At 41.3% G+C, this 13,165-nt stretch overlaps 1 protein-coding gene across 6 annotated transcripts in view; it reads left to right on the forward strand.

Annotated features, from left to right (window-relative positions):
* STAU2 (staufen double-stranded RNA binding protein 2) overlaps positions 1 to 13,165 on the forward strand; it is a 136,787-nt gene that overhangs the window by 2,777 nt on the left and 120,845 nt on the right. For all 6 annotated transcript variants that reach the window (XM_028736691.2, XM_028736690.2, XM_028736692.2 and 3 more), the window contains exons 2-5: positions 1,129 to 1,336; positions 3,108 to 3,238; positions 5,005 to 5,164; positions 8,415 to 8,550. In XM_028736691.2, coding sequence (XP_028592524.2) covers positions 1,138 to 1,336; positions 3,108 to 3,238; positions 5,005 to 5,164; positions 8,415 to 8,550 — 626 coding nt within the window. In that variant the 5' untranslated portion in view covers positions 1,129 to 1,137. The remainder of the gene's footprint in view (positions 1 to 1,128; positions 1,337 to 3,107; positions 3,239 to 5,004; positions 5,165 to 8,414; positions 8,551 to 13,165) is intronic.

A 13,165-nucleotide genomic window follows, 5' to 3' on the forward strand; every position in this document is an offset into this window, starting at 1 on the left:
TGATACATCAATATGATGGGTTGCATTTTTATTAACTCTAATCTTTTTGACCTCTGACCTGCCTACTCAGCTGCCTAGTTTTGATGCCATTGGTTGAGCAGCCAGATGTCATGACCCAATGGCTGATATCATTTTAGCCCAATACCAATAACTTTACCTCCAGCTCTTTAAATATTGACTACATGCAATAGTCTTTTGAATAACATGCTTGCTGTTGCAAATTAGTCAGGTGGTTCAAGAGCCTTTCAGTGAAAACATTAGCCACAGTCTCATGCACTTACATGGTAGAAAGTCCCATTGAACTCAGCGAAACTTACTTCTTTGTAGAGGTGCATAGGATTTCATTGATTGACAGCTACTGCTTAGTTGAAGGAAATGATAAACTCTGTACAGTAAGCCCACAATTTACATGGGGGTTATGATTAGCGACTTCTGGGTTTTGATCATTCGGGAGCCGATTTGTTCGGGAGCCAAGGTGTTTGAGATCCAAGGTACGGCTGTATTATTTACTAAATTTATATACTCCCCTTTATCCGAAGATCTCAGGGTGGTTCACAAAATAAAAATACAGGATAAAAGCACAAAAACAAAACAATAACATCCCCTCTCACAAACACAAGTGATTCAGGCTTTGTCAGACCTCGAGTGCAAAAAGTTCCAAACCAGGGAGAAGCCACCAATAAGCTCTCCCATGGAAGGTGCCCTTAAGAGTCTATTCAGTTGGTGTAAAGCACCAGACAGGGCCTGCCCACCCATGAGGCAAGATGAGACAACCACCTCAGGCAGCAGGATCTGCAGGGGCACCAGATCCCGATGTAGATCTTTATCCCTCTACTTTGTTCCTGATGCAGGTCTTCACTCCTCCTTCTCTGGCAGTGTGTGTGTGTGTGGGGGGGGGGAGGCATTTTGTGGTTCACCTCAGGTGCCAAAATGTCTTGGTCTGGCCCAGGCATCAGAGCTGAAAATATGAAAGACGTAGCTAATACAGCCAAGACTGATAATTTCTTTAATTGAAAACCGTTTTTGAACAGTTCAGTTGGATTTCTGGTCATATTTGTGCTTTCCCTTATGGATGGAAAGAAGCACAAAATAATACTAATACTTTGGTGTATCTTTCCCCCCCTTCAGTAAAAATCAATGGCACAAGTCATGATGCAGACCACACCAAATCACTCTGGATCTCCACAGTCTCCAGCAGTGCTAACCCCATCAGTAACAGCAACAGGTTCAGTGGTTCTTCAGCCCTCAGTGAATGGATCCATTCCAGAAGCAGCTGTCAATTGTAATAATTCCACAACTGGTCAGGTGGATTCCATACCTTCTAGCAACTCACAGGGTAAGGCGGTGGCGGATTTAAATTGTATTTTCTTTTTGTGTTATCCGTGTTAGGGGGGTTGGAATAAGTGATTCACAAAGAGCACAGAATGAAAGAAGTACTCAGAAGCACCTAAAACACAATTAGTGCAGTTTCACTGCTTTTACTGAATTTAGCTTAAAGTAGAGTTTTGTTTCCTGGGCACTATAGAAGCCCTGAAAAGAACTCACCTCTCTCCCAGCTTGACTGTACCTTCTACTGAAACGTTTAAAACTGCATGAAGTTATCCAAGTGTGTTTTCTACACTAGGACAAAATGTCTAGTAAGACTTTTTTGTTTTTGTTTTTTTTGGCAGCAAGTGTTATTTCTTTTGTAGCTCTGTAAGTAAAACATTGTTCCTGTCCTTGTAAACTGAAACACTGGCCCCAAAAGTAAACCTGCAATGAAATTTTGTGTTGTTAATGAACATAAACAATAGGAGGAGAAATGAAATCACAGGAGGAATAAAATATTAGTAATTCCCAAGCTTTCTTCAGTTCAGGGAGCAGTGATTAAAAGGCTTAGATTAGAGGAGATGCTAGAAATGGAGAAACAATAAACAGAAAAAATGGGTTAGATCTAGACTTGCCCTTCTGCTAATGGAAGCCGACTCCCTTCTGTAGTAGTGCCCCCCATGCCATCTTTCATGCTGTTCTGGTAGACCCTCCAGCCTTCTGTAGCAGTTTATTTTTAGGGGCCTGCGGGTGGTGACGTAGGAAGGGGGGTTCGGTGGCTGTGGGCTGCCCCGGGTGTCATCACTGGCCTGCAGTACACCCAAGCCACACATCTCTCCTGGGAATGACACGCTGACTTGGACACCTGCAGGCTCTGCACTGCCCGAAACGGCAACGTGGGGCTTGTGGACTCAGTGGAGGTTCTGCACAGTGTGCTCTGCCCCGGCTTGCCCTACTCCGTGGGTGGCTTGCGCCACCCCTGGGTGCAGGACATTTGCACTGCCCTGGGTGCCCAAGCAGCTAGCTATGCCACTGCTTGCGGGGGGGGGGGGGGAGGAATCTGCGAAAACTGCCTCTCCTATCCCTCTTTCCACCAGTGGGAGAATTGCATGAGCAGAATGTGACTCAGGTCGGGTCTGGATGCAATACACAAATTAAAGATTGTAATTGGTAACTTAACATTAAGGAATTTATATAACATATATTTTAAGATGAAAGGGACGCGGGTGGCGCTGTGGGTAAAACCTCAGTGCCTAGGACTTGCCGATCGCATGGTCGGCGGTTCGAATCCCCACGGCGGGGTGAGCTCCCGTCTTTCGGTCCCAGCTCCTGCCCACCTAGCAGTTCGAAAGCACCCTTAAGTGCAAGTAGATAAATAGGTACCGCTTTATAGCGGGAAGGTAAACGGCGTTTCCATGTGCTGCGCTGGTGCTGGCTCGCCAGAGCAGCTTCGTCACGCTGGCCACGTGACCCGGAGGTGTCTCCGGACAGCGCTGGCCCCTGGCCTCTTAAGTGAGATGGGCGCACAACCCTAGAGTCGGACACGACTGGCCCGTAAGGGCAGGGGTACCTTTACCTTTACCTTATATTTTAAGATTCATATGCTTGAGGTAAAAATACATTAGGTACAAGATCCTCACCTTTAGACTGTTACCATCCAAATTCAGTTCTTTCTTCAACATGGTGTCTGAGATTTGTTTTCCAAAGTTTTAGCTAGATTTTTATTTATTTTTACTATTTCTACAAACTGATGATGATGTTTCCATATAAAAACAACCTTGTATCAATTTTATTTACAGTTCCTTTACAAGATAACATGGCAAACCCCAAAGAGAAAACTCCAATGTGTCTGGTAAATGAGCTGGCACGTTTCAATAGAATTCAACCTCTGTATAAGCTCTTGAATGAACGAGGACCTGCTCATGCCAAGGTAACTTCATACATTTCCATTGTACTGTATATGCCATTTGTTACCATTAGAACTGATTATGAACAGAGTAATCCTTGCTGAGTGTAACATCCCTGCAGTTCTATAACTTTTGAGTTGACACTAAATATATGATTTTTTTCTTTCCTACACACATAATTAACTCCAGTCTTCAACATTGCTAGCAATTTAATATGTCTCAGTTGTACAAACTTTCCCTTATGATTTCAACCACGCAGTTCCAAAACTGCTTTGTTTTAATGCACCCTACCACTAATGGAAGAAATACCCTTTCGTGACTTCATAAAACCAGCATTTTCCATCTTCTGCCTTCTTCATGATCCTGTTTTCCAGGGAAACCAGTGCCACCAGATAGTGATTTTGATGCAGTTGGCTTTATAATTGGTTGATACAATAAAAGAGGATCTGGCTATTAAAATTTGACTCCATTCTTCCTTGGGAATATTTATTTGGAGATCTTTATCGCTCCCCTCCATTGCCTGGTGTGTAGCTGCTTGTACATTACTTAAAATAATTGTAGGGTGTACACGCACATACATATCTGGATCCATAGTGACCCAGAGTGGAACTTTGCTCACAGGATGGACTTGCTAGTAAATTGTGGAAGAGACTATTTTCTCAGATTGCTCCTTCCCCTACAGTCCCTTGTGCCCTCTGCAGAACAGCATGGGAGGTTTGGTGGGGTGGGGCACAAGGGGAAGGGAGCAGTCAGGAAAAATCTCTCTCCCTTGTCTGGCAGCAGGAGCATCTGCTAGATTCAAATTCTTTTCATAAGCAGAAGGATGCACCTTAGTATCTAACCTTATGCCAGCTGTTACATAGTTTTGCATCCAAACTTGGGTGAAACACAAGGTTGCTTTGGTAGATACATACAGAACGTACAGAAACATACACAAGATCTTTGTTTTTCCTTCAGTTCTATAGGATTAAAATAGATTGCCTTGAATTTTTTTTTAAAAAAATAGCGCCCTTCCAAAGCCACCATCAAATTAAAGCTTAAATTGGCAGACTGTGACACTGAGCCAAGGCAGAGACCCTTTTCAATCTTTTTCATTTTTACATAGGAAGACAAAAAGCACCAACAAGTCTCAGAACGCAGGGTCACAGGGGTGACCTATGATTTGATAGTAAAAAATACGAGGATCTATAAGGATTTGTCCCTTTGCTCCCTGTTTTGCTGCCATGGCAGTACTGGCAAATACCAGGCCCATGATTTCTACATTTCATTAATGTGATTTGTGGTTTATGGTGGGTGTGGGTGAAAACAAGCCATTTCAAGAGGATCAGTTTCAATGGTCCTGACTTTTGTCTGTGTATGATTCTCCCCCTGGTCTCCACTCCAGTCTCACAGGTTGCTCCTCTTTCCCTAACATTCCCTTTTGATCATTCTGCTTGCTGCTCAGCTGCTAGTCTCAGCTGAAAGAAGAAGTGGGGAAGAGCATTGCTCTTCTTACTTCCTCCTTAGCTCTGTGCAGTGCTTCCAAGGACATCTGCACTCTGGGAGTGGGAAATTTGCCACCCACATTAGTTCTGAAGTTGTTCCATCAGCCGTGCAAAAAAGTGGCGGTAGGCAATATGAATGGCACATGCAGATACACCTGGTGTTTGTAAACTAGAGGTAATATATTCACTACTCACCTGTGCTTGCTAAGGCTGATGAGAGTCAGTCCAAAATCTCCGGAGAGTAGATGACATATTTCACAAGGGTTGCTCTTGCTAACATTGACCTTATTTACTTGCCCTTGAAGATGTTCACGGTGCAGCTGACTCTTGGAGAGCAGACATGGGATGCTGAAGGAAGCAGTATTAAAAAGGCTCATCATTCTGCTGCTAGCAAAGCTCTGAGTGAAACTACCCTCCCCAAACCAGCACCTAGGCCACCCAAAAACAATGTTAATAATAATCCAGGTAAGTCACCATTCTACTTGCCACAATATTCATGAATGTGTTCAGCCTGGGTTAGTGTCATTTCAGCTGCGGTATATAGCAACCATAAGTGAAGCTGGAAAACAGGAATCAGCGGAATGATGAAAAACTATACTCTTATCATGAGATTGCATAATTATTCATTTTATTTCCATAGCAAGAGCTATTGAGCTTTCATATTTCTGCAAGATTCAGCTCCAAAGTATGTAAATTGCATTAATTTGAACTGCATTAATTTGTTGGGGGAGGGAATAATGACCAGACACAAAATCAACACATTTGAACTGCTTATTTATCTTAATAAAGCTAGAAAAGGAAGAATTTTAACTCATGTCTTTGCAAGAGGGTGTCATGTGAAAGTACATGCGAAGGATGCGTTTGGTTATACATTTTGCACTGTTTGACCAGCAGAGGGCTGTAGAACACCTGTGATTCAAAACCCATGTTGCTAAATTGCAAAAGGAGGGACATCAGATCTACTATATCACTTTTCTGAAAGCAAACTATGTTTTTGACAGAAAAGCACCGCTAGTAACAGTTCTGTTGGTATAGTAAGATCATGACAGGACCAAATAAAATGATGTGTGTTTCTGCTTTATTTGTCAAAATGAGATGATAAAACTTTTACTACTGTAGCAGTTTCATACTGATCTATATTAAAATAAGGCTTGAGACTCTCCAAAGCTGAACTAACAGAGTTCTGAATGTAGAATTTGTTTCAGAATGTAGATTACTACATTCTGGGGTGTATTTCACTGCATATTGGGAATGCCTTGCCTTTCCCAGTACATCTGTTGAGATTGGCAAAGGAAGTTTGCTGGTGCTGCCTGTTTTCTGTGGTGACACAATACAGGGCCTTCTCTGTACTGGCACATTGACTGTTGGACACCCTCCCTCTGAAAGTATGATTGCCACCCTCAGTAGCTACCTTTTGATGCCAACTCAAGCTGTGTTTTTTCATTCAGGCTTTTTGTAGACTAAGCATGAATATTAGTCATTATTGTCATTATTAATGTTTTCTGCTGTGTATGTTGTAATGATTGTTTTAGATTTTTCAAAGTTCTGTTTTTATTGTGTGTTGTATTCATGTGATTGACATGTTATGCCTTGCATGATTTAAATGGATGTAGGATGATTTAAAATTAAACTAACAAATAATAATAATCATTTATAAATAGTTCTCTTTATCAGTACAAAATTATTCTGTGCAAATTACAAAGATAAAGTGTTGTGTGGAGTGTCAGTTGGTCTAATACAGTGTATTATTTTGCCTTTCTGGTGTTAGTTATCCTATACAGTGGTACCTCAGGTTACACACGCTTCAGGTTACATACACTTCAGGTTACAGACTCTGCTAGCCCAGAAATAGTGCTTCAGGTTAAGAACTTTGCTTCAGGATAGAACAGAAATCGTGCTCTGGTGGCACAGCGGCAGCAGGAGGCCCCATTAGCTAAAGTGGTGCTTCAGGTTAAGAACAATTTCAGGTTAAGAACAGACCTCCGGAACGAATTAAGTACTTAACCCAAGGTACCACTGTATATAGGGTAGCTTCACAATATTCAGTTCTTACATGGAAGACCACCCAGTAAAGAAATTTGATGTGAAACTTGTTTCATAGAATTGTAAGGTTGGAAGAGATTTCCCTGAGGGTCATCTGGTCCAACCCCGTGCAATGCATGAATCACAACATGCAGTTTCCCATCCAATTTTTAAACCATACTAGACCCTGCTTAGCTTTGCAAATGTTCTAGTAGTTTTCATTGCTACACCACTAGGAGGAGTTTTGTAGGATATTACAATGCCACACTGCTTTTAAAATGTTTTATTGCATTTCTTTGTGTTTTGCTTCTGTAAGCTGTCTTGGGTGCTACTTGTGCAGAAAATGCAAGAATTTTAGAAACCAAATACATTTTATTTATTTAAAGTATTCATAGACTATGAGTAAAACATACTCAAGGCAGCTTATGCAATACCAGATAAAACTACAATTTCCAACAATAGTAAAACAGAAGTAGAATACCAAATCTTCTTTAACACATACAAACATTTATAAAACCTGGTAGTAATACATACACTTTCAGTTCAAAAATAAAACACATTTTCCCCCCACAAAACCATTTGCTATTGAGAAGGAACTCAATAGCAGCACAGAGAGTTACTTATGAATAAGCTAGTGAAAATGAGTGAGTTTTTAAGGCCTCTCTGAAGTTTAATTCATTGGTTAGCAATGAATTCAAAAGTCGTGAGGCCATTGCAGAGAAAGCCACTCAACCTAGTGGTGGGTAGATGACAGATGATTGGCATTTGCAAAGCTCAGAGCTGTGGCTTTGCATGGTTTGATTCCAAACTTTGGGCAAAAGTGGATCACCTGATGTCTTTGTGATGCCAAAGGAGTGACAAACTTGGCCTGCAGGGGATAAGGGAGATAAAGATCCGGCCAGCCACCAGCTGCATCCAGTTTCCCCACCTCTGCAGTAGAGGGGTTGTGTCAAGAACTTGGCAGCAGGCCAGTTGTGTGTGAGGATTGGGGTTAGGAGTCTCAAAAGCACCCAGTGAGAAAAGCTAGTTGTTGGCTACAGTTGTGCACAGGGATGTAGGAATAGCCATGTGAGTGCAGATCCCCCAGGAAACCAATTCATGCTTGCTTTTTTCATGTATCTTTATTGGGAGCAAAATATACCTGTTATCCTTTGTGCTTTCATACATAGTTAAGATTTCCATCTAGGTAGGAATATCATTTGCTCCATCCTGCTTAGCACTTTAATACAAACATTGCTAAGAAAATGTACCGTAGAGCAGTGTTCCCCAACCGTGGGCCTCCAGCTGTTTTTGGACTACAACTCCCATCATCCCTCGCTAGCAAGACCAGTGGTCAAGGATGATGGGAATTGTAGTCCAAAAACAGCTGGAGGCCCAAGGTTGGGGAACACTGCCGTAGAGGATGCAGATCACTTACTGCCTTCTGTAGTTTCAGTAAAAATCTGGTATCTGAATGGATAATGGACAGGCTATAAATATTTTTTGAAAACCATATAAAAATAAATGAATCCAACAAGACTGTCTCCATGCCTGAGACGTCTGTAGATCTTGTACCCAAATCTAGATCTGATTTTTTAAAAGCCAGTTCTGCATTCTAACCACTAATAATTTAAGTTGAAAATGGAAGCAGTGTTGAACTTTGTATTTCTATTTCACTTCTTAAATGCTGGTTATATCTTCTTATTTTTGACAGGCAGCATTACCCCAACAGTGGAGTTGAATGGTCTTGCTATGAAAAGAGGAGAGCCCGCCATCTATAGGCCATTAGATCAAAAGCCAGTTCCAAACTACAGAGCAAATTATAACTTTCGAGGCATGTACAATCAGAGGTTTGTGTGTTTTCAAGTGTTCCTTTAATTTTCCTGGTTCTGACTGCCCTTCAGAAAGCAACCTCAGGGCAGCTTTTTAGCCACCCGTTTCTACTTCTTGCTTTTCATTAGTTGACATCTTATCTGCTTCAAGTGTGCTCTGAATTCTGAAATTTCCCTTTCCTTCTGGATGAGATTGAGAAGCTGCATCTGGAAAGTTAGCAGGAAACGGAACTGTTCGTCCATCCCAGTAGATATTTATGGCATTCTTCAGTTTGCAGATGTTGTTACTGGATAGCATTTGGCTTATTATTTTTTTAAAAAAACAACCCCACCGCAATTCTGCATTTTACAAATCTCCCGTTTAAGACATTCCTAAGAATGGATGTGATCTCTCAACAGCTGTTATGTGAGAATAGCAAAGCTTTCATTTTCAAGCTGGTCTCTACATTTTTTTAAAGACTGACAGTACAATCTTATACATGACTATTCAGAAGTAAGTCTCACTGAATTTGTTTTCTGGTAAAAGTTGATATGATTGCAATTCACAAGCTTCAGAAGCCTATGAAAGCCTATGAATGTGATCTGTAGGAGCAGTTTTGGCAATAGAGGTCACAGAACACCCTTACTCCATCTGGGAACATCCCCAACCCCCAGGAGACAGTTGTGTTTTCTAAGCATTTTGATCCAGTTAGGCATTATTAACATCTTTATGGTTTTGTAACCTGGTCATCTAAGGGCATGTGATCATCAGTTTCTCTGCCTTCCCCCACCAATGGTTAATTGACCCCCCCCCCCATCAAAGAATAATTATAGCATTACTGCAAAAGAGATCTCCCACACAGTGGTCCCAGGGCATGGTCAAAAGACAGATGTTGCTGCCAACTTGCTGTGTTAAGCAGCTGTCAATCTGGTCATTTCCTACATGGAAGACCACCTGGGAATGTTATGTACACTGTCTTGAATCCCATGGTAGAAGATAGAAGGGATATAGATGTTAAGAGGTCTAAATAAATCAAGGTGGCACAGGATAAGATTTTCTTTTGCTTGATTAACCATTTGCTGTGTATTCATTTTTCATTTTCTTTTTTATATGTTAAATCTGCCAATAATAAGAATAATACTAATAATAAATCTGCAAATATCAATATATATGCTTTTGGAGACATTGAAGGAAGTACATACAATAAACAAAAATTACTGATTCTTAGAATAATATTTACGTTTTCATTCCTTATAAAATATACTACCCTAGAGCCCAAACATCCCCAGAAAATAAAATGAAAATAAAACAAGCAAGTGTGGCTCAGCCTCAGTGGAGCTATGTTTGCCGCTCCCAGTTTTATCAAGCAACTCTTTAGTTGATTAATCTCTTTGTTAGGGCTGCAGTCATAACTCCTAGCAGGGAGAGTGGCAGGTTTGATGAAGCAATGCAGCCAGTGTGTACCCACAGCCCTACTGCTTCACTGTGCCAACTCCCAGGTTGGTGCATCAGAGACCCAGATCAGTCCTGTTGCTCTCGCATGATGGCAGCACATGATCTGCTAGATCCTGAGCCAGCCCACCCCACCCCCATAAATGCCCCATTTTGGGATTTCCATTGGCTAACACTGTTGGTAGCTTCCATCTGCCTCCCATTCTTCCAGCATGGTAGATCAGGGGGTTGGACTGTGTTGCATATGAATGGAAGTGTAGAATTTTAAAAAATAAGTATTGCTATTCTTTTATCAAAGCAGCTGGTTTCTTAGTACAGCCAAAGTGGAAAATGTTACCAGATTCTGTGCAAATAATTTGGGTGGCGATGGATTTGAAATGTACTCCTCCTTCCATTTCCCCCTCCCAGTGCCTTATTCTCATGCACCCTTCAATGCAAGCCATTTCCCTGGCTAATATTTCTAAAGATAGCCATAAAGGGCTTGGTAGTGAATTCTCATATTGAAACTTGCAACTCATCTGGAGAACTGTCCACCAGAGAAGGCAAGCTAAGCTAATGTTTGAAGGACTTGCTTTTCCCTGACAATCCTAGGAAGAATGTGGAACCACATGAGCCTGTTTAGAGCAGGATGGGAAGAAGCAGAAAAGTGGGATAGAAATATTTTAAGTGAAAATAAATAAATCAAACATTAAACATGGAATGTTCCTGGCAGGGGAGTTCAGAATAGTCCAGTTCAGATTCCTGAAGTACAAAATGAATTGGAAAGACTGAGATCCTAACACTTACAAAATGTCCCTGCAGCATGTAGCTTGGCTTTCTTGCTTGGGTCATTCAGAGATGATTACCCTACAGGGACTTTCTTGCAGTGTGAGCCTACTCTCTTGAATGCAGCACCCTGACTGTGGTTTGGTGTGCATATAGGGTAAGAAGGGGCAGTCCTGCACTGGGACTCCTGTGCAGGTTGGGTGAAGACTGAATTTTAGCCCTCTACTGCTCTGTAGTAGGCAGTCTGTTTTCAGGGATGCACTGGGAAAGCTGTCACTATTCAAACCCCACTAGCCAGTGCAAGTATAGTAAAAGAATAGCATGTCTCTGTTGGGGTAGGACATTGGGCTTCATTCAGTCCTTTGCATCCTCCTGGTTTCTTCAAATTTTGGGCGTACAAAACCCACGAATGAATCAGAACTAGTATCCAACTTATTTAGCAGAGGTATGCTTTTGAAGTATGAGCAGATCCAATGATCCTACCTTTTTAAAATAACAACAAAAGGCCTTTGCATTCAGTTTTCATGTACGAATAGCTAGTGTGCTTCTCAGGAGACTAACTACAGGGTAATCTACACATTACACCCAAACTGCATGTAAGGAAAATCCAACAGCCTTTTTGTAAATCAAAAGCAAGGAGGCTGTGATTTTGAGCCGAGGGGTGGTGCACCTGCATGTAATTATTTCTCCACTGACTTTTCCTCCTTGGGTTCAAATCTGTAATTATCCTTGTAAAATGGATCTGCAACTGAGGGATGATTTTGAGCAGGGGAAACTACAGGTGGTTAAGCCCTACCACCATCTCTACTCAAAATCACAGCCTTATGAAGCTGCTTTCATTAAGCACAAAACAAACCTGTGGGGTTTCATGTCATGCAATACTGTATTGTTTACTACTTTGGATGGAAAGTTATGTTATGGAAAGACAACTCTCCATAGTTTCTGACCACACAGTAAGCCCAGTGTTACCTGCCTCTCTGTTCTTCTGAGGAGGTGAGGGATTCTATATGACCAACCCTATGGCAGAAGGCTGTTTTCCTGTCATACAGTTATGTACAGTGAATTTTGAAGTAGCTGTCAATCTGTTCCCCATGATTTATTTTCACTTTTGAACACAGCTGCAAGAAAATTCCTGGAGAATGCTACCCTGTGCCTTTGTGATTGGAGAAGAGATTTGGTGTGATCTGAGGGCATGATTTGCTTAGCTCATGTGGTTAGATTTGGTTAGAGATGGTGTCACATGAAAACGTTTATGATGGCTTCCACACAGCTGGAGTAATGTAGAAACCAGATATGGGAAAGGAGGCAGGTTACAGTGTCCTCGCTTGTCTCCATATTTGGAGAACTGTGAACTATATCTACAGGAGATGCAGAGAGAGAGTTATTATGTTCATAATGACATAGTCAAGTGGCTGCAGTAGTGCAACGTAGAATAATTCTCCTAGGCCATCAGAGGGCAGTATGAATTTGTCATTTGTGTTTAGCTTTGACTGCAGAAAGCTCACACAAAAGCTTTTTCAAGTACTTTCCTATTATTTCATATCTATTTTTTTCAGAATCTTAGCAATAGAGTAGTTATAGTGTTTTGTCTCATAATAGTTTTCTTAAAGTATTAAAATGGATGAGAGTATAACACCTTGACTGTCATAACACTGTGACCAATCCAATCTCACCAAATCGGAGGCCCTCAGAAGTTAAGAACTAAATGGTCACCTTGTTGATACTAAGCTCTGTCACAGCGGCCCAGTTTACGTAAATCTATAATATTGTCTGAGAAACCCTCTACTACCATTATAGAGGCAATTGAGAAGCTAATACAACTTCTCCAGGAGGTCATAACACACAAACAAAATCTCTCTCCCAGGAGTTTTGGTCCCAATAAATCTGGAAGCATCCAATGGTTTGATGAGCGTAGTTTGATGAAAAGAGCACTAAGAGGCTCCTATATTTCTTACAGGAAATTGGGGTAAAACTATCTTTCCCCAAGCTATTTTCAACGGGAGGGGGGGGGGAATCAGACCTTATTGTCTCATAAAAAGTGTCAGAGTGATTCATGGTTGCTGCTTTTGAATGCTTCTCTTAATAACGACTCTAGAACCTTCTGCTAGCTGACTTTGGGAGCTTTATGCTCTTGATCTGAAGTTCTAAATTGTTGTATCTTGGCACAGGTCTGGGAGGACCACTTTAGACCCATTGTTACATTCCTAGATGGCCTTGCATCCAATGTAGACCCTCTTTATGGTTCTGTATTAGCAGCCCCACAAAATAGAACCCAGTCTCTCCGAAAGAAGTTTCACATACAGTATAATATAATTAGTTGAAGAGTGAAAAGGACTCCAGGAATTGACTATATTCTTGCAGAGCTTATAAGTGTATAAGCTATTGTTGACTGCCCTTATTACTACAATAAGCAGTTCTAATATGATCCCTTCTAGC

Source organism: Podarcis muralis, chromosome 8 (genome assembly GCF_964188315.1).
Source record: "Podarcis muralis chromosome 8, rPodMur119.hap1.1, whole genome shotgun sequence".
NCBI lineage: Eukaryota > Metazoa > Chordata > Lepidosauria > Squamata > Lacertidae > Podarcis > Podarcis muralis.